The sequence below is a fragment of the Phyllobates terribilis genome, unplaced genomic scaffold, assembly GCF_046119375.1.
Source record: "Phyllobates terribilis strain yellow unplaced genomic scaffold, ASM4611937v1 Scaffold_1__5_contigs__length_1240528914, whole genome shotgun sequence".
NCBI lineage: Eukaryota > Metazoa > Chordata > Amphibia > Anura > Dendrobatidae > Phyllobates > Phyllobates terribilis.
The window spans coordinates 1,147,833,559-1,147,855,951 of NW_027362761.1; the positions used below are offsets into that span (position 1 = coordinate 1,147,833,559).

Genomic DNA, 22,393 nt, shown 5'->3' on the forward strand with positions numbered 1-22,393 from the left:
AGCAAGTGGACCAAGACAAAGGGGCTAGGTAAACGAATGGTCAAAGGCTCGGTCCAAGTTTGGGTAGCAAACGATCAGAAACAGAGCCCTGGGAAACAAGGCACACACACATTACTGAGCTAAAGCTACGACTGGCAATAATCAGACACCGACAGCCAGCTAAATAGCCAGGTATTCACTCAGAACAGGAGAGACCTGGAAGAAACCCAGCATGCCCCTGCCTAGACTGGCGGTCAGACTGTCACTCACAATACTGACAGCACGACCCTGATTCTATAGGGCGACTGAGCTGTCACTCACTGCGTCCAGGACACAATGAGTGGTGGAATCGTAACAACACCCCCTCTTCTGGGGGAGGAACCCTGGACCCCCAGGTTTCAAAGGAAACCTAAGATGCAAGGCCCTGACCAAACGATCGGTCTTCCCAGAATGAGCTAGAACCCAGGATCTCCATGGGTCTGTATCCCCTCCAATAAGCATATTTGAAGGAATTTCAGAACCTTCAAGAATCAACAATCCTCTACACCTCATACTACAAACCATCAACTGAAACTGGAGGAGGCAGGGACAAGGGGGACAACATCGGAGGGACAAACTCTTTTAACAGGGATCTGTGGAAAACATTTGGAATGCGAAGAGATGGAGGAATTTTTAATCTAAAGCCTATCAGTTTGACTACGAATCTCCAGAAATTAATAAGGGCCAAAAAGTTTAGGACAGAACTTCGCCAAAGGTACTTTTAGCTTAATATTTTTAGATGACTACCAAACCTTATCAACTACTTTGAAGACAGGACCAGGGGAACGTTTCCTATCTGCTTTCTGTTTTTGGTGAAGCTTAGACACCCCAATATTCTTTTGAACCTCCCTCCAGACACCCCCAAGTTTCTGTATGGCAACCTCCACTCTTGGACATTCAAAACTTATCCTAGAAAATTCAAAAAAATGGGGATGAAAACCATAATTACAAAAAAATGGTAAGGTTCCAGTAAACTGTTTGACCCGACTGTTAAAGGTGAATTATGAGGTAAAAATGAGGACCAATCCTTCTGCTGAGCCGCAACAAAACACCTTAAAATTTGTTCCAACAATTGATTTGCTCTTTCTGTCTGACCATTGGAGTCAGGGTGGTAGGCAGGAGAAAATGACAAGTCAATCCCCAATCTCCAACAAAAAACTCTCCAGAATTTGGAGACAAATTGCACCCCCCTATCAGATACAATGTTAAGAGGAGTTTCCGACATGTCTTTTGGCAAACTCAAAACAAGCCTTACAATTTTTGTGTTTAAGTAAAAGCTTTTTTTCTGGCTACTCTTCCATAAAGGCCACCTCTATGGAGTGTACGGCTTATTGTGGTCGTATGTACCAATACTCTAGTCTCTGCTTAAGAATTCTGCAGCTCCTTCAGGGTTACCTTTGGTCTCTTCGCTGCCTCTGATTAATGCCCACCTTGCCCGGGCTGATAGTTTTGGTGGGTGGTCCTCTTTTGGCAGGTTTGTTGTGGTACCATGTTCTTTCCATTTGATGATAATGGATTTGATGGTGCTCCGGGGGATCATAAGAGATTGGGATATTTTTTTATAGCACAACGCTGACTTGTACTTCCCAACAACTTTGTCCCTGACTTGTTTGGAGATCTCCTTGGTCTTCATGGTGTTCGGTTAGTGATGCCTCTTGCTTAATGACGTTGCAGCCTCTGTGGCTTTTCAGAAAAGGTAAAGTGTATACAGTATACTGACAGACTATGTGACACTTAGATTGCACACCAGTGGACGTCCTGTCACTATTCATGTGACTTATGAAGGTAATTTCTTTCACCAGAAATTTTTAGGGGCTTCAAAAAGGGGTAAATACATATGCATATACCAATTTTTAGTTATTTGATAGCACTTTTTATGTAATTAATACACAAGAGACAAACTATATACTGTAATCTATTGGACACACCATGTATCATATACTGCTGTATCATTGTGAATTGCACATATGGATTTTTTTGTACTTATGAATATTTTTGCATTTGTCTAGGGTCACACGACAGTATTTTCTGTCATCCGAGAAAATCGGGCCGTTTATGCTAATCACACCCTGGTCAGAGTGTAATCATAGTGTGATCCGATTCTCTCAGGAGAAGATGGGAAAAAAATTCTCCATCTTCTTTATTCTGTCAATCTGTGAAAATCGGACTGTACTCAGATATCATCCGAGTGCAATTCGATGTTTTCCACCTACTCATTGACTTACATGAGTGTGATTCGATCAGATCCAACTCAGGCATCCTGCGATTATTTTTTCTCGGAGAGGAAAAAATTGAACGTGTGCACGGCCCCAAAGAACAAAATTGTTTTGAGTGCAAATATGATGTTTTGTTGAATCGCACTCAAATCGAAAATACTGTCGTCTGCACTACCCCTTTACGTGAGTAATTATATTGTTACCACTTTATAAAATTTGTTTGTTGAACTATTATGATTATTTGAAAAAGGCTCATTGTGGAAGTCGAAACATTAGAATCCCTGGGCATGGAATAAATCCTCAATTTTTTTCTGATCTATCTATCTATCTATCTATCTATCTATCTATCCATCTATCTATCTATCCATATATCTATCCATCCATCTATCTAATGATCCTCTTCTGTGTGAGGCTCCAGTCCAGGGTCCAGTCCTGTCCAGCCTATTCTCCAGCTGCTAGCCAGTCCTTCAGGAAGAGGAGGGTCCCATCTATCTCCCATGAGTGGTTCTCCTGAATGAGGTTGCTTCCTAGAGGTGTCCCCCTAGAGCAAGGCAGTGCCTTGAGTAGTGAGTGCCTGCCTGCCTGCCTGGCTGCTGCTGTCTTTCCCTAGCAGGCACCAGCCCTTTCCACCAGCAGAGCCCAGTGCCTGCTGTCTGCCTTCCATGTGCAGATCCTGCCTCTACCTCCAGGATTGTTGCCTCCTTTGATTGCACATTTCCTCCTCATCTGCTGCTGCTGTAGGTAACAATAGGGTCCTTGTGTCTTTCTATCCAGACACCGCACTGCTGCATTTTATATGATCAGCTGCAGCAGCAGCAACAGCAGCAGCAAGAGCTCATCATCCATCCATCTATCAACCCTGTGAGAGGAGGGCACTAGGGGTGCAGCATGGCAGCAGAGAGGAAAAGAAACTGGAATAAAGAAGATGACCTCCCTGTCTATCTGGCCAGACCAGGCACCACTGCCCAGACCCCAAGGGTGAAATATGGGGGCATGTTTGCTTCTGTAGAAGGGGCATATGAGAACAAGACTATAGATTTTGATGCCTACAGTGTGGGCAAGAAGGGGACCCGCACCCCAAGGAGCAGCAGCAGGGCGGACATGGATGGGGACAATTTCAGTGAGACAGCCAGTGATGTGAGTGAGATCTCTGGATCTGTCATCAGCTCTCCTGGAGAAAGGGACGACAGGACCCCAGGCATTGAGATCAAGTATTCCGTTGGGAAGGAGCTGCTGCAGGGGCAGGACAATGGCAAGGTACAGTGTGATGAGAGGGAGAGGCTGGGGGTCTGCACCAGCAGCAGTGGGAGCTGGGTTGGGGACCTGCACATTGGCCTCAGGGTGCTTTTACATTTGCTAAGGTTAATTGTCTGTTGTTGTTGAACCATTAACCCTTTTGCAATATTTTGCTTCTAAACCATAAATACAGAGGATCATAATACAGATCCTGTATGTACACTGATGTTCTGCTCATTGGATACAGTGTATTACTGGGCCAAAGAGCTAGCAATCTTGGAGCAGTGTCTGATATGTTTTCAAGGTCATAATGAATTGCTATTGAATTTTCCTTTTATTCTTAGCTGTGATCATTGTATTACATCTATCTATCTACCCATCTATCTATTCCATATATAGGTATCTATCCATATGACCATCTAAGACTTAGACATACATGCAAAGTAATGGACTGCATTAATGTGTTTCATAATTAACTGTACGGTTCTGTAATTGACCAATATAATATCATATATTTAATTATCGGCGTAGTATTCCTGCATAATGTACATTGCCTATGAGAAGCATGGCCTGGTGTACGGTATATAGTCCAGAATGGGAAAGGGAAATATTGAATTTACTATTATACAATACATGTTACAGCATTGACATTAGATACTAATTGATAGTGTGGAGTGTGTCAGTGGTTGTGTCTTTTAACCCTATATCACCATGTCATGGCGTTCTGGAAAAAGTAATGATGTTGTTATACTTTGCTGTAGTGTAACAAAGAGAAGGGGTGCTGAATCTGGGAGGCCTCCAGACCTCGGCTCTCTGAGCTGCCGTCTGTCCCACCACATTCACTTTGCATTTTAATGTCCTTCAGCGTGCCAATTTAAGACTGGCTGACAGTATTTCAGGTTTTAACAGGCCGACATTCATAGGAAAACCAGTCTGGGCTGGGAGGAGTGCAATGTTGTTCGGGTTAACCACTTCCTATCTATTAGAAGTTTTGACATTTTTATTATATTATTATTATTTTTTTAAAGCTTATTTTATTTTTGGCCATGTCTGCCCATAGACTAATCCATGATGATTAATGATAACTGATAACACGGGATGGAAGGTTCTTACAGCAACTGCAGTACTGGATCATTGACTCTTGCAGGTAGAAACTGCATAACTGGGCAGCTTTAGGCAGAAAAGATACCCTGCATCCAATACTTTTAGGTGAATTCAAAGCGCACCTGTCAACAGGATTGTGCTCAGTAAACTACATACACTGTCAGGTGGGCAACATTACACTGATTAAAATGATACCTTGGTTGATGACATCCGTCCTGTGGTTCTTGTGTAATCTTTACTTTCAGTTTGGAGATAATGATATGCCTGTGCTGTGGGGGGCGCTCTATCTGGTGCTCTGCTTACATATTCAGCTATATGCTCTTATGACAGGTCACTGTGCAATCACTGACCTGCCTCCTATTTTACATAATGCATCTAGTAGTGCGGAGCTAGGTAAAATAGGAGGCAGGTCAGTGATTGCACAGTGACCTGTCATAAGAGCATACAGATGAATATGTAAGCAGAGCACCACATAGAGCGCCACCCCAAAGGCCGCCCCGGAGCATGAGCATATCATTATCACCAAACTGAAAGTAAAGATTACACGAGAACCGCAGGACGGATTTCATCAACCAAGGTTTCATATTAATCAGTGTAATGTTGCCCACCAGACAGTGTATGTAGATTACTGAGCACAATTCTGCTGACAGGTGCTCTTTAAGAGATCACTTTGAGTGGATATTGAGGATTCTTCCATCGACTACACTGCTCAGTGTGGTTCTTAACTTTTTATGTCTGGTGACAAAGAATGCTTCTTCTAAGGACAGATTGTTATTAGATTTGGTCATCCTCCCTAAGTTGCCCTGTCATAGTGGTAAATAACCGAGGATAAAGTTGGCGAATCCAGTCCTATAACTCCTTAGGAACTCCTTAGTCACGTTTTCCTGGCTACTGGGATACATATCACTTGATACATATTATTGTAGAGACCTATTTATTGTATTCAGTATGTAAATTTCCCATCTATGAACTTTGTTTAAGTCATAGACATGTTAGAAGTTGTCCATAATTGACAATACATTGAGACCCCACCTGTGGAACCTTTGGATCTTGTTGGCTCGATTGCCCTCTGTTGGCTCGCTTGTCTTCTGTTGGCCTGTTTGCCCTCTTTTGTCCATGCTCTAAAAAGGAAAAGACCAACTAAGATAATAGACTACACTCTTACAATCTTAAAGAGTTAAGGACCCACGTAGCATGGCATTTTACAAAGGCTTTTCTTTCTGTGGAATGGTGGATATCAATCCATAAAAATAGAAACTTTTTTTGTCTGGCATCTGTGATAAAAAAATTTTACTTCCATGATTTATTCACAAGGAGACCTGAGTAGGTTATTGTGATTCTTTATATTATTGACTCACTTTGGATCACTAGAGTATCCCTATGAAATGTTGCTGTCTGTAATTTTTGGCTAAACCTAAAAAGGAGGTTGACAACTTTGATGGACTCCCGTTGAAGAGAACTTCTGGTTTGTCTCATATCAGCAGTTCTTCAAAAACTTTAGTTTTCATGTGCTTTGTACTTGTTGATGTTTTTGGTAGTTACTGTGATTCTGTGGAAACTGTGATTTTCTCATATTTATTTATTTATTTTACTCACATATATTGCCATTAATTCCACGGCGCTTTACAGACATTATGGGCACTGTCCCCAATGGGGCTCACAATCTAGATTTCCTATCAGTATGTCTTTGGAGTGTGGGAGGAAACTGGAGAACCTGGAGGAAACTCACGCAAACACAGGGAGAACATACAAACTCCTTGCAGATGTTGTCCTTGGTGGGATTTGAACCCAGGACTCCAGCGCTGCAGTGCTAACTGCTGAGCCACTGTGCTGCCCTTTCAGACTGCAATGTTGTCTCAAAATTGAGATCTCGGGGACTTCATTGGGTGATTGTCTGTTTGCTTACACATACATTGATCTAGCTAGTCTATACATTATGTCAACACCATCCATGCAATACGGTCTCTGAGATCTTGTCTTGAGGACCACATTGAGATTTGTCGTAGTTCTAGTGGTGAAACAGATACCGGCATTGACGCCGCTAGTACTTTTAGTGCTGAAGCTGGTAATGGCTTTTTCTAAACTCACAATGAACCCATTCAGAAAACCAGACACATTTCTTATCTCATGAATGATTTTCTTGAGTGGATTATTGCTGAATGCCGGAGAACACAGCTGTGAATGTAGGATGTTCTTAGTCCCAGTAAGGACCATCTATACAAAAATGATTGACTGTACTCCAATAAAGAACGGTGGAAACTTCTCCCTATTATGTCTATACTATGGACAAAAGTATTGAGATGCCTTTAAATTACACATACAGGAGCTTTTATAACAACCTATTCTAAATTGATAGGCCTTAATATGGAGTTGGTCTGACCTTTTGTAGCTATAACGGTATCCACTCTTCTGGGAAGGCTTTCAACAAAGATTTTGGAGGTGCTTGTGGAAGCTTTTGACCATTCATCTAGAAGAGCATTTGTGGGGTCAGACACTTATGTTGGCTGAGACAGCCAGGCTCACAATCTCCATTCTAGTACATCCCAAAGGTGTAGGATGGGATGAGATAAGGGATTGTGCAGCCGGTCAAGTTCTTCCACACCAAACCCCCCTACCATGTCTTTATGGTCCTTTTTTTGTTCACTGGGGCACAGTCATGGGGAACAGTTAAGGGCTTTGCCCAAATTGTTCCTAAAAAGTTGGAAACATACAATTGTCCAAAATATCTGAAGCATTAAGATTTCCTTTCAATGGAGCTAAGTGGCTGAGGACGACCCCGGAAACACAAGCCCATAACATTTTCCCTCCTCTGACAGATTTTACAGCTGGCACAATGCAATCAGGCACGTAACGTTCTCTTTGCATTCACCAAACCCAAACTTGTCCGTGAGTCAGCGGGTAGAGAAGCATGATCCGTTACTCCACAGAACACATTTCTATTGCTCCAGAGTCCAGCAGCGGTGTATTTAACACCACTCCATCCAATATTTGGCATTGTGCTTGGTGACATAAGGCTGCACGGCCATGGAAACCCATGCCATGGAGCTCCCGGTGGGGCACAGTCTTTGTGCTGATGATAATAACAGAGGAGGTCTGGAGTCAGCAGAACGTTGGTGACTGCTGCCGTCCGCCTCGGCACTCATGTGACCCCGTTCTGTAACCATACGTAGTCTCCACTTTGTGGTTGAGTTGCTATGGTTCAAAAAAGCTTTTCTACAGCGAGCCAGAGATCACTTTTCAATGCAAGGCTATGAGAGCCTGGCTTTCATAAACTTGCATTTAGAGCATGTGACCGTCGTTACTTCTGACTTCTGGCCAGTCTAAAGTTGCAGTCACAAGATGGAGCCGTGGGACCAGAGTGGCACCTATAAAAGGTGAAGATGCCTGTGAGTAAGTATAAGATTATGGTCAGGGACCTTAGCTTAAAAGTGCTACTCCAGAGCTGAAAAATAAACGCTGGAGTGGTGCTTTAATGCCATAGGCCTCATTTATCAAAGCTGTATAGCAGTAAAACTGCTTTTTGTTGCTCATAGCAACCAATCAGAGCCCAGCTTACATTTCTTAAACTGCTCTGGAAGAATGAAAGCTGAGCTCTGATTGGTTGCTATGGGCAACACAGATTGTTTTACTATTAGACTACTGTGATAAATGAAGCCCAACGAGTCCACTATGATATGCTGGAATCGGTTTACAAACTGATGTGGCGTCACAGTCCTGGCTCCCAAGTCTCCCACATGTGACTCAGTAGTTTTTCACCGTTTTACTTATTATTGTGCACCAATAGCAGCAGGGATGTCATTTTGTTACGAAATATTGGGGTCAGGCTCAGATCCAGTCTTAGGCTGTGTTCAAACTAGGCGTTTTTTCAGCAGTTTTTTTTTTCTGCAGCAAAACCTGATCTCTTGCCAGGAAGGTTTGTTCAGGATTTTGCTTGTTTTTTTTTGCTTGTTTATTGCTGCAGTTTAGCTTAATTTTTTCCTGCTTTTTTTTCACTGTCCTTTTGTCTATATACATAAAGTTCAGTGAAAAAAAAATCTCATTCTATTTCATCAGGTTTTGGCTCAAAAAACGTTGCAAAACTTGATACCTGGATTTTTTTGTGCTTTTTTCACCACCCATTACTTCCAATGGGTGAAAGATGCAGAAAAATCCTTGAAAAAACGCTGAAAGAAGTGACATGCTCTATTCTGCAAAAAAACATACAAAGCACAAAATACTGATCAACCAAAAACCAAGGTGTGTGCATGAGATTTCTGGAATCTCATAGACTTTGCTGGTACTGTAAAACACAGCAGAAAATTTGCATAAAAAAACACTTAGTGTGAACATAGCCTTATTGAACCAGAGGTGTAGCTGGCAGTTCAGCACAGGGATGGTAGGGGATCAGAACATGGAGTGGAGTCGTAATCATTTAACAATGTGTACAATTCAATGAATTCAATTATTCAATTAATAACAGTGATCAAGTAAAAAAATAAAGTTTGTCTGCTGTTAAAATAATTTCTCTCTCTCTTTTGACATGATATACATGTCAGAAGAGAGAAAAATGATGTCCCAAAGCCACCCCCTGGCCCTCTTGCTCTGTCCCCGGCCCTCCATGTCCTCTTTCTGAAAAAAAAATGGCGGGCATATGTGCCTGCTAAGATTTGCCGTTCGGTACCCAGCAACAGCAGAGAATTTTTTCTATTGGTTCTTTTTGATCACTGTGATTGACCCTATCACAGTGATCAAAATCCAATAATTAGTTAATCAAATCCCCTTTGTTATCCCCTTAGTCATAAAGGGGATAACAAATTATTTTCATTCTTTTCCGTTAGCATAGAGGTTAGGGTAGGGTTAGATTTTAAGGTTGGGGTTGGGTTAGGGTTGGGGCTGGGTTAGGTTTGTGTTAGGGTTGGGTTTGTGTTAGGGTTGATTTGTGTTAGGGTTGGGGTTGTGTTAGGGTTGGGGTTGTGTTAGGGTTGGGGTTCCGTTAGGGTTTTGTTAGGGTTGGGGTTAGGGTTGTGTTAGGGTTGGGGTTGGAGTTAGGCTTAGGGTTGGGGTTAGGCTTGGGTTTAGGGTTAGGGTTGTGTTAAGTTGGGGTTGTGTTAGGGTTAGGGTTGTGTTAGGGTTGGGCTTAGGGTTTTGTTAGGGTTGTGTTAGGGTTGGTCTTAGGGTTGGGATTAGGATTGTGTTAGGGTTGGGTTGGAGTTAGACTTAAGGTTGGGGTTAGGGTTGTGGCTAGGCTTACGATTGGGGTTAGGATTGTTTTTTTTTCAAAAGTTTAAAAAAAAATGACGATATGACAACTAGTGTTGAGCTCAAGTGCTCGCTACTCGAGTTTGCATTGGATGCTCGGGTATGCAGAGAGTATCGCGGGTGCTCGAGTGACATGCTCAAGTCCCCGCCCTGTATGTTAGAAAGCCAAAAAAAACATGCGGGGATTGCATGCCATACACGGGGAATCCCCGCATGTTTTTTTGGGTGCACTTGTGTTCAACACTAATGGCGACGTATTCAATATGATGACCTAATGTTATCAAATTCTGTGTAGTGCCTTTTGGTTCAAAATCCTTACTATACCACTGGAATCATTGACGGGTGTAGATTTCAAAATGGGTGTACTTGTGGGGGGTTTCTGCTGTTTATGCACCTTAGCTACCCTGCAAATGCGACATGGTGCCCACAATCTATTTCAGTCAATTTGTGTTCCAAAATTCAAATATTGCTCCTTCCGCTCTGAGCCCTGCCATTTGTACAAACAGAACTTTTAGACTAAATGAGGGGTATTTCTGCGCTCGTAAGAATATGGGTAACAAACTATGGGGTCCACTTTTTGGTGTTACCTCTTGCAAAAGTGAAAAATTTGGGGCTAAAGCAAGATTTTTGTGAAAAAAATTCAATATGACGACCTAATGTTATCAAATTCTGTGTCGTACCTGTGGGTTAAAAATCCTCACTTTACCCCTGGATAAAATCCTTGAGGGTGTAGTTTCCAAAATGGGGTCACTTGTGGAGGTTTTCCACTGTTTAGGCACATCATGGGCTCTCCAAACGTGACATGGCGTCAGCTCTCGATTCCAGCCAATTTTGCTTTCAAAAAGTCAAACGGTGCACCTACTCTTCCGAGCCCTGTCGTGTGCCCAAACAGTGGTTTTCCCCATATATGGGGTATCGGCATGCTCAGGAGAAATTGCACAACAAATTTTGGGGTCCATTTTCTCTTGTTACCCTTGTGAAAATAAAAGAATTTGGGTCTAAAGTAAAGTTTTGGTGAAAAAAGTTAAATGTTAATTTTTTTCCTTCCACGTTGCTTCAGTTCTTGTGAAGCACCTGAAGGGTTAATAAACTTGAGGGGTGCAGTTTTTAGAATGGTGTCATTTTTGTGATGTGGTCCTAAAAAAAATTGGTTTTGTAAATTTTGTTGGAAAATTGAGAAATCGCTGGTCAACTTTTAACCTTTCTAACTTACTAACAAAAAAAAATATGTTTCCAAAATTGTGCTGATGTAAACTAGACATGTGGGAAATGTTTTTATTAACTATTTTGTGTGACATAACTCTCTAGTTTAAGGGCATAAAAATTAAAAGTTTGAAAATTGTGAAATTTTCAAAATTTCTGCCAAATTTCCAATTTTTAAACAAATAAACTGAAGTCACATTAAATAAATTTTACCACTATCATGAAGTACAATATGTCACGAAAAAAATGATCTCCAGGTCAGTGGGATCTGTTGAAGCATTCCAGAGTTATTACCACATAAATTGATGCTGGTCGGAATTGTAAAATTTGGCTTGGTCAGTAAGGTCAAAATTGGCTCGGTCACTAAGGGGTTAATGTCACCCATAATCTGTACAATTTAATTGAAATATGAACTGAAGTCTATTTTTGGTGGACGAAGAAAAATAAAGAACTAAATGCATAAATATACACACCATTAAATTAATACTTTTTTGAAGGACCCTTTGAATTTATGACAGCATTCAGTCTTTTTAGGTAGTAGTCTGTCAGCATGGCACATCTAGAATTGGACATCTTTGCCCACTTTTCCTTCCAGTAGCACTCTAAATTTATCAGATTGCGAGGGCATCTCCTATGTCAAAATACATATTTTTAATTGGATTCCAAAACTATAATATTCTTCTGGCGAAGCCATTCTTTTGTTGATTTGGAGGTATGCTTAGGGCTATTGTTCTGCTGAAAGTTGAAATTCCTCTTCATCTTTTTAGCAAAGGCCTGAAGGCTTTGTTGAAAAATTGACTGATATTTTTGACTGTTCATAATTCCCTCCACCTTAACTAAAGACTCAATCCCAGATGCTGAAAAACAACCTCAAAGCATAACGCTGCCTCCAACATGCTTCACTGTGGGTACAGTGATATTTTGAAATTATGGCCAAAAAATTCAACCTTCGATTCATCAGACCCTAATATATTTTCCCATATGGTTTTGGCAGACTTGATGTAGGTTTGGCAAGACATAGTCTGGCTTCAATATTTTTCTTTGTAAGAAAAGGTTTCTGTCTTGCCACCTTACCCCACATGCCAGACATGTGAAGAATACTGGAAATTGTTGCCAAATGCAGTACACAGTCAGCACTTGGCAGAAATTCCTGCGGCTGTAGTCCTCTTGGGGTTTCCTGGACCAATATTTTTGTCTTTACGTCAGTTTTTGAGGGACGTCCAGTTCTATGCAATGTCACTGTTGTACCAAATTTAAACCACTTCTTGGTGGTCTTCACATTATTCCATGGTATATCTAATACCTTGGAAATTTTTTTGTATTCTTCTCCTTTCTGATAACTCTTAATATCGTGATCCCTTTACTATGTTGTAAGCTGTTTGTTGTAAAATATAATTTTATATGGGGTAAATGAGAATTGGTGTAAATGATGGTAGCTGTGCGCTGACCACTATTTAACATCAGTTTAAATGTGATTGGATAATTCTGAGCACAACCACATCCCCAATTAAAAGAGGGTGTTCACAGTTTTGTTATTTTTATTTTCCCCCTCAAAATTATTTCAGTTTGTGTCTCAATGGATTTGTACAGATTCTTAATGACATTATAGTTGTAAAAAGTTCTGAAATTATTCAGTAGAGCTGGTCATGCTGCGGTATGGTGGAACGAGGGTTACTGCAGGTTGTAGGCTTGTCAGAAGAGGTGGGTCTTCAGGTTCCTTTTGAAGGTTTCCACGGTAGGCGAGAGTCTGATATGTTGGGGTAGAGAGTTCCAGAGTAGGGGGGATGCACGGGAGAAATCTTGTATGCGTTTGTGGGAAGAGGAGATAAGAGGGGAGTAGAGCAGGAGATCTTGTGAGGATCGGCGGTTGCGTGCAGGTAAGTACCGGGAGACTAGGTCACAGATGTATGGCAGAGACACGTTGTGGATGGCTTTGTATGCCATGGTTAGGGTTTTGAACTGGAGTCTCCGTCAGTGAACGGATTGGCAGAAAGGCAAAAGCTGGGAAATAGCGGGGGGACAGGTGGATTAGTTGGGCAGATTGGGGGGGGGGGGTGCGAGAGTGTTAGAAGGGAGGCCACAGAGTATGAAGTTGCAATAGTCGAGGCTGGAGGTGATGAGGGCATGCACTAGCATTTTTGCAAATTCTTGGTTAAGGAATGTGCGGATCCGGGAAATATTTTTGAGTTGGAGTTGGCAGGAGGTGGAAAGGGCTTGGATATGTGGTTCATTACACTTTTCTTTCCTGTAATAGCTCCGGTGGTTACCAGGTATATTTTAATGCAGCTCTAGAGCTAATATTGAATACTGACCTGTGATGTTAATTATTCTGGAGCTTTGTTTTACCGACCAGTTTATATTTTTCGGTGGTTAGTCATACCATTCATTCGTGCATACCTGATACTTTTCAGTCTTGGCTTCTTACCATAGAGGCAGAACAGGTCATACACAGCACTCCATGTTCTGGCTTGTGAAGAAGTAATCAGGGTGAACCCGTCTTGGTGGATAATCCTAGACAAATCACCATAGACTTAGGCAGCACTTCAAGTTTGTTGCAAAAAAAGGTGTGTTAATCCATCATGCGATGTTTTGGCTACAACATTAACCTTTCTCAAGCATTTCTCTTTCTTGAGAAAGTCTGATGTTGTAGCCGAAACGTCGCATGATGGATTAATACAATGCTTTGCAACAAATTTGAAATCCTACCTCCTCCTTCCAATATTTCAGACATTTCTAGTAAATTGATTTATCAAAAGCTAGTCATGCATGGTGGGATGTTCCACCCCCTCCCAGTTTAAGATTTCTTTGCTTCCACTTACCAACCCCCCAAAAATTAGTTTTACAAAGTTTCTAAAAATGCACTATCCTCCCCATATAAGAAACTTTTTCAAATGAAACCAGGATGAGTTGTCACAAAGAGCACTTTATAGGGGTTGAACCAAGTTGACAAGTTATGTCCCATCTATCTGATCCCTGCTGGGTCTCCCACTAATCTCGAAATGCCTGGTCTCAATGTAGTGGCTGTCGAGCATGTGACCACGTGTCCATCATTGTGTTTGGGTCTGCCAATAATAAAATAGCTTAGTGCTGTTCAATATCTTTGGCAGTCCATTAGATGATCAATGGCCTGATGGTGTGAAAGCTTAATGGGGTTGGCCGGTCCAAATTGATCAATTTTCAGTCACTCTGTGTGGCTGTACACTTATGAATCCCCCCAAATGTATGGAAGCGAGGCCGCACCCATTAGACGTCGAGAGTATATATAACGCATACATAGCCGCCGGTCCCAGCTCAGAAACCGGCAAATCCCCGCAACGCACAGTGCCTGCACTGGGGGGATTCATTAGTCTGCAGTCATACAGAGTGACTGCAGACTTATCGATTTGGACTGGACAGCCCCTTTAACCACTGCTCTATTCAGACTGGGCGTTGCAGTCTGAATGCCCCAGTGATCAGCAAGTTATTACCTATCCAGACTTGGTGCAACCTCTTTAATGCTGTGTTCACATGTAGTGCAAATGCTGCATTTTTTCCCTGCTTTTTATCTGCATATTTTATGCTGCAGTCTGCACTATAATTCTTCTCTGGTTATTACATTTTTGCTGCGTTTTTGTACTGCATTTACCCCTTTATTTAATATTTTTTTTGTGCAGATTTAAAGCTGCGTTGTTTAATGTATTTTTTTTCTTTTTACTACAGAAAAACTTTGATTCTGTATTTAAAAACGCAACTGCGTTTTTTACATGCGTTTTTTTCAGGCTCCCCATAGAAGCATACAGAGAGAAAAAGCACCAAAAAATACTCAGTTCAATAGTGTATTTAAATGCACAGTGGACATGAGTTTTCAGGAAATCACATCCACTTTGTTTGAACAGTTAAAGGGGTTGTCTGGCCTTGGGGTTTAAGTCTGCAGTCACGCTATGTGACTGTAGACTTGTGAATCCTCACAGTGAGCGTTGTCAAGTTTCTTTGGTATCAGTGCTGAGAGCGAGCATTCATGTGAATGCAAGTATAACATATCCATACCAACACATTCCGACTAGACGTGTCCAGCCTCACACAATTCACTTGCATTGAGCGAGGCTACGCACTTCTAGTCAGCACGTGACTGCATGTATGCAAATTTCATACTTACAGTCACACGCCCTCTGCTCCCAGCCCTGGAGAATCCTGATATCGTGCAGTGTGAGGTTTCACAAATCTACAGTCACATAGAGTGACTGCAGACTTAAACCCCAAGGCCGGACAACCCCTTTAAATGCCGCAGATTATTGCACACAAAAAAACGCATGTACGCTATGTGGGAACACGGCCTAAGGGAGAATATATTCTTATAGGCTGAATGCCTGGTTGTAAATGTTTTCATCCTCTGGAATGATTTATTCATTCTATTGATCAATGCTAAATAAAAGAAACCTTCATACTTACATATATCTAATGGAAAACCTATCATTAGGACCAAATGAGGCAATGCTGACGCGCGTCATTGTGAGAGACATAAGACAAAGACTGGTATCTGCCGAAAAGTTCATCTTCTGTTGGAATTTTTCAGCTGTTGTCGGTTACTATTCTTGGAAAGGTGTTCCTGCCAAATCACGGATCACCATCAGTCAATGGATTTGACGCGCCCCCTGGGCCGTGGGGTACTCGGTAGCCGAGCCGGTCGATGCTGGGGGATGTCACGGTGGCAGTGACCCGGTCCGTGACCAAGGGCTGTCAATTAAAGGAAAAGGTAAAAGGGGAATAAAGTTTTTATAGAAATAATGTCCGTCACGCCACCTGTGGTATGCGACTATATGGAGCCACCGCTGCGGTGCAGATCCTCTGGAGCTGATGGTGACGCAGCAGAGTTGGTTCAGCGCTCCACAGGCAGAGCTAAGCTCCAGGGCAGGATATAGTGATGCTATGAGGTAGATGTTGTTGGTGCGGTGTATTGCAGGTGATGGCGCAGATAATGACCAGTCCACAGCTTAATGGCGGTTTCCTCTTATCATTACTTGCGGTTTGTTAAGCAGTCTGGGGCGCGGGTACTAGCTGGTGGTAGAGGTCCGGGCGGCCTGGAAGCATGTAGGAGATCCACCTCGCCAGGTGGAGTTGTAGGCCTTCCCTTTGCGCTAATCTCTTTGGCCCTGCTGCTTGAAGCTATGCTGCGGCCCTTGTCCCTGAGTAAAACGTCTTTTCCTCACCCATATGGTTGGCAGCTCGGGCCTTCCTTAAGTGTCATTCCCACGTGGCAGTGCTGGGCCCTATGGTGCTGATGAGCCGCCGGGCGTCTGGTGGGGCCAGGAGACCTGCAGTCTCCTGCCCTCCGGATTCTGCTGCTGGGCCTTCAGTGCCCCACAACCTTGGACTCCGGGGTCCGGTTCTTCTGCGCTTCTCTCCTCTGGGGTGAGCTTGTACACAGCTCCTCTCCCCAGGTCCTTCCTCGTCGCTGTCCTGTCTCCAACTCCTCTCCACTCACTCTAACTAACCCCGCCTCCAGATTCCAGTTGCTAAGGGGAGGAGCTCCCCTTGCTGGTCTGGAGCCAGGAAAGTGTTGTATGCTGTATACCTGATTAGGGGACCCCTCCTTGCTTCCAGGCATGCCATTGTGACGCACTAGCCCTCCATGAGCTTGGGGGATACTCGGAGCCGGGTTAGTGTAGGGGGTTGCGGGAGGGATGCAGTCGTGGCCTGGACCCGGTCCGTGCCCAGGGCCGTCACATAAAAATATATGGGCTTTCAAGTGTGAGTGGTATTTTCGACTACGCCACCTGCGGTTACTGGTGATGGACACCAGCGCTGCTACAGTCCTCTGAGGCTGGTGTTAGGGGCAGCTAGGATGGGACGACTCCCCACAGGCGGAGCAGGCCTCAGGGCAGTGTGAGAAGGAATGGTGGGTGCAGTGCCGCACAGGAAATAACGAGCTGAGGCGGTGTGTGAAGTCATCCGGGTCTTTACTCACTTCAGATGAATTTTCAGCTGCAAAGCTTCTCTCTGCTACTCACGGCGTACTGCGGCCACCGGGAAGGGGGTTCAGCACTTCCCAGATAGATCAGGAGCACCTGTCGAGACCCCTCTGGTGTGTGTTCCTCTCCTTGGTAAGTTCTCCCACTAAGTCTTCTCCTGACTGTGTGTGGTAGGAACGTAGTGTAAGGCCGGGTCCCACTGGATAAACACAGTTAAAGAGATACAGGTGACGTATGCCGCTCCGTCCGTATCCCCCTGGGATCCACTAAGTCTCCGGGCTTTTCTGACTGAGATTTGAAGTAACAAAGTCAGATGTCGGGGGCCGGTTACCCCTCTTGCAGCAGGAATCCCTCTGGCTAGGCCAGAGTAAAGAATACAAGTGGCGACTCCGCTCCGTGTGGAGCCTATCTCCTCCGCTCCCCTCCAAGGCCTTCCAAGGCCTTCTTAGGTCAGGGCCTTGACCGGGTAGAGACAGTGGTTAACTCAGACCCGCTCCTCGTCTCAAGGCCAGAGTACGAGGACTGCGAGCTTTCCGCCAGCTACAGCCTCTTGCTGGACCCCGACTGAAGACCCTCAATCAAAGACCTTGAACCTAAGATGGCCGTAGATTAAATATGAATCTATAAGTGTTTCCTAAAAGTGTGTCCTCCACCCTCACCCACTACATGGTTCCCCCTATCTTTGGTTCCCCCCCATCTCCTCTATCCCGGGCCGGGGCAGCACACTGGTGCATTTAGACCCCCTACAGGACAGGAGTGGTGTAGTGTTGAATGGTGAAGTGGGGTCCTGTGAGATGCTCCATCCTTACCTGGAAGAGGAGATACCACACCTCTTTCTGAGGTGCAGTACCCCTGTGGCGACTGAACCCTCAGGGGCGCCACAGCATCACCCCTTGTGAGGGAGGCAATGCCACTGTGGCAACTGGACCCCTGGGGAGCCACAGATTCCCTTACTAAGCCACAGATCGGGCAGATTTACACAGAGTAAAGTGTTTCCTAGGCAGCTGGTGTCTCGGGATTCTCTCCTCTGCAGTCTTACATAACAGAACCGGGCTAACCCTGCAGCACTCTCTTCTCGGCATAGTCATGGACATCATAGGTAAAATATTGCTCTCCGAGGGACTGGCAAGTAAGGGACCCAAACTTATCTGTAGATTGCCAGTAGAGGGCATGGGGACAAGCGCTACTTCCAACTGTATGGCCACTGCTATGCTACTCTCCGTCTTGTAGGCTGCAAGTTGTGTTAGGGCAGCAGCGGCACACACAGTGCACCCAATGGTGTCAACCCATCCCTACGCCTATGCTTGGACGCAACTACAAAGCAGAGGAGTCTATGTTGACCTAGGGTTAGATCAGTGTAGCTTTTTTGATGTAGAGGATGCATTTTTACTTTTCCAGAAGATACTCAGGGGCAATACTATTATTTAGTGGACATTTAGGCACATGGTGGGCACACAGGGTGCATAAATACTTGTTAACGGGGCCCTCAGGACATATTATCACTTGTTAAAGGACTTCTCAATTGGACATTGTTATTTTTTTATGGAGCACTTAGGAGGTATTATTAACTTTTGGTGCTTGCTCAGGAGGACTATTATTTTTTTAGGGGGCAGTATTATTTTTTAAGGGGGCATTATTATTTCTTAATGGTCCACTTAAGGGTAAAGCCTACAGGGTTCATCATTACTTGTTGAGGGGGCACTCCTGGTATTATTGCTTGCTAATGGGGAATGTTGGGAATTAGTAACTGCATAGAATTCACTTAATTGGCATTATTACTTTTTAAGGGTGCACGCCCCTTCCTTTCAGAATTAGTAGGTTATCATTATGTTTGAAAGGAAAAATACCAGCCTTCCTCTGGCGTCCACCAAATGTATGGGTAAAAGAGATGCATAGGACTTCCAAGAACATATCTAGTTGCCCATTGGGGCCAAGATATTTCTTGTGGTGGACCTGGGCATAGTACAGAAGTAGCTAGATAGCTGTACACTATAAGTGGGATAACGCAGCAGTAGGTGGGCCTCTTGTACTGGAACTGCTAGGTAAAATTTTTGCAGCAAATCCAGACAGAGCCGCGGAGACATTTGCAAGACAAATCAGCAACAAATACAGCAGATTTTGGTACAGATTTTATTTGCTGCCTCCCCTGGCACCCCTGTGGCAGTGCTTCCTTGGTCACTCTCTATGTGGCTGCTACAGGCTGTGATTGGCTTCTGCTGTCACGTGTCTATTGACAGATTATTGCTGGTCGGCAGGATAATGAGACCAGCGTAGGACTAGACTAGTGTAAGCTTATTTTATTTTATGCATGTCTGTACTGATTTTGCTGTAGATCCATAGAAAATCCACAGCAAATTCTGCAAAAATTGGGTTATGACTTCGAAAATCTACAATTGAAATTACTATGTGGAAGACTGGTAAGTACATACCAGGTCAATTGCTGAAACCCCCCCTACACCCCCCCAAAAAAAGATTTCAACAGTATATACATGTAATTTGTTAAAATCTCATCCATTTTGCATCTACTGTATTTCTCTGTGGATTTTTCATCCTAAAGGAAAATCTACAACAATGAGGCATATTTGTCAAAACTGTCTAATTAGAATTGGTGCTGGAGCAAACCTAGTCTAGACCATCTTAAATGTGCATCAACATGGTTCACGCTGCTTGATAGATTTAATTTTAATATTTTATGCCACCTATTAATTGGCTTACTTTTGTGCCTGAAATGTGCGCCACAATTTTGGTGCACTTTTGGGTGCATTGTGTTGCACGCCCTTTTTCTGCCCCTTTTCCAGCGAGGCCAGGCTCCCTAGTTGCACATGTCGAAAAAAGTTCTATAATACATCATAAATTTGATGCAAGTTATAAAAGAAAGGTGTTTTTTTTTTTGCACAAATTGTACTAGAATTCTGGTTCATTTAAATTGATAGATACAGGTGCTTCTCACAAAATTAGAATATTATCAAAAAGTTAATTTATTTCAGTTCTTCAATACAAAAAGTGATAACATTTTTCAAGCTTTTGTTATAAAGTATTCTAATTTACTGAGATAATGACTTTTGTGTTTTCATTGGCTGTAAGCCATAATCATCAACATTAACAGAAATAAACACTTGAAATAGATCACTCTGTCTGTAATGACTCTATATAATATATGAGTTTCACTATTTGTATTGAAGAACTGAAATAAATTAACTTTTTGATGATATTCTAATTTTGTGAGAAGCACCTGTATGTGCCAATCACACTGCAGTGTGCGTTTTATAATGTATCTGGCTTATAAATATGAATTATACACAGAGGAATCTTAACGCAGTATAGGCCATACAAGGGTCCTGTAGGGCTGGTAGAGGTTGGGATATTGGTTCTGCCGTATAGAATAGACGATAAAACTATTCTTGTCTCCTGCAAAAAAAAAATTACACACTATATACTTTTTTTTAACACTGGGTGACATCGAGAAATCTTGCAAATGCAGTGTGAATACACACTTTATAAGTAATCTGGCTTTACTATGCATCTCACGGTTTAGTACCGTAGCTCCAAGGGAAGCTTCGCAGCAGTATTCCCTCAAAGGCAGATGTAAAAAGCAATATAACCTCTTAGACACAGCACTTACCTAAGCAGGCTAACACAGCAGTATTGTCTCCTGTGCATGCTCAACAGCGGTTTTCTATTATAGACAGGCTGACCCTGCAGTTATTTCTCTGTTCTATTGCTTTATACAGCACTAATTTCTCCCATACAAGCCAGTACAGCAGTAGTGTCGTTCCTAAGCAGGCCTGGTGAGCAAACCTATCTGTAATGGGTTGTCCGGGACTTTTACATTGATGGCCTCTTTTTAGTATAGGTTATCAATGTCTGATTAGTAGGGGTGGGGCACATGGCACCCCCACCGATCAGCTGTTTCAGGTTCTGGCGGAAGTGCTTAGTTGCGGAACTGCCCATCAATGGCATAGTGGCAACGACCGGGCACTGCACATCTGACTCCTATTCAGATCAATAGAGGGTGGATTTCTAGTACCCGTCCACTATACCATTTATAGAGGTGTGCTGTGCAACTCCACATCAGAGCGCTGCCACTGCCAATAACAGCTGATCGGTGCGGGGTGATGGGTTTTACACCTCCATGGATCAGAAATTGATATCCAATCCTAATAAAAGGTAATGTAAAAGTTGCAAACAACCGCTTTAACTTTTAGGCCAGGGATTCACAACCCTTATATGCTCCTCGACTGGGGAAAGTTATTCACAACAACCATGCTGATGTTTTTTTCCCACTTTCACTGTACATCTACCATAATGTCAGCTGTGAGTGATCAGGGGCCTCCACGCCATTACTTGCCGAGTGGCATGTTCTCCCGTCTGGTACATTACCATCATAATGGGATGCCCTTGCTATCCCTTTCCTCCTCTAATATTGCTCCCATATCATAGTGCTGTGATATCCGCCTCTATGGTGAGTCTCTTGACTGTTATTTGTAGCTTGCAAAGAGGTTGAACCATGAAGTATTGTCTGTTACAGAACATACATGCTCGAACTTGTTGCATTGGATCATTGAAGTAACTGCTCAACCAGAGTTGTTGTTATACCATGTTATGGTCATTGTGGCCCTTTACATAGGGTAAAGTGGGCACTGACCCATTAGGTAACTGGGCACCCATGAAATGCTTTACGATGGCCCTCTAGAGTTTGTGTTGTATTAATTTTTGTAGCTGGTCACTTTCGCCGGATGCCAAAGCTTGGTGCCACATGAAGTCTCCTAGACAGAACCAGAGTATATAATGGGGAAGCCATAGCGCCTTGATGGCAAATGCAGTAGATGATAGTTTGGTAAGCAAACCAGTACAGGCAGGCAAAGAGCGGGCTTGTAAATTATGTCAAGGAAAGACCACGAGACCGGCTTAGGACTGCTGCAACAATGGAGCCTGCCAAAAGACAGAGAGACTGAAAGTGAAGTGGCTAATCCAGCAAATAGTTATAGAACCCTTCCTTGACTCCGTGTTGGTGGCTACAGAAGTGGAGCACATAGTATATGCGGGGCACTGTTGCAGATTTCCCATTGGACCGCAGGAGTGTTAAGTTATACATCTAGATGCAGAATAAAAGTTTGGAGGCACTCTGGTGGAAAAACTAATAAAACAATAAGCGTAAAATATGTGTCTTTTAGTACAGAATGTGGCCCAGTAGGGTCAGTTTTCCTTGATTTCCAGTATGAAATAACCTTTCATATAATTACAGTAGATTTCCGCATTTCCAAAGATGCCTTCTCATGGTCTAGAAGATAAAAGAAATGATGGAATTGTGTACCTGAAGAATAATTGTAGAAAATGCAATCTATAAAAAAACCTATTCTGGAACATTATTAGTGTTTGTTTATTTTACCTTAAAAGACTTTTAAAATGTGCGGCCGGTCCGGTGCTGCT

At 43.1% G+C, this 22,393-nt stretch overlaps 1 protein-coding gene across 1 annotated transcript in view; it reads left to right on the forward strand.

The window, feature by feature from the left end:
- Nucleotides 1-2,760: 2,760 nt before the first annotated feature.
- CRMP1 (collapsin response mediator protein 1) overlaps nt 2,761-22,393 on the forward strand; it is a 92,937-nt gene continuing 73,304 nt past the window's right edge. The window contains exon 1 of the mRNA XM_073648274.1: nt 2,761-3,491. Within this exon, the coding sequence (XP_073504375.1) occupies nt 3,123-3,491 (369 nt within the window). The 5' untranslated portion in view covers nt 2,761-3,122. The remainder of the gene's footprint in view (nt 3,492-22,393) is intronic.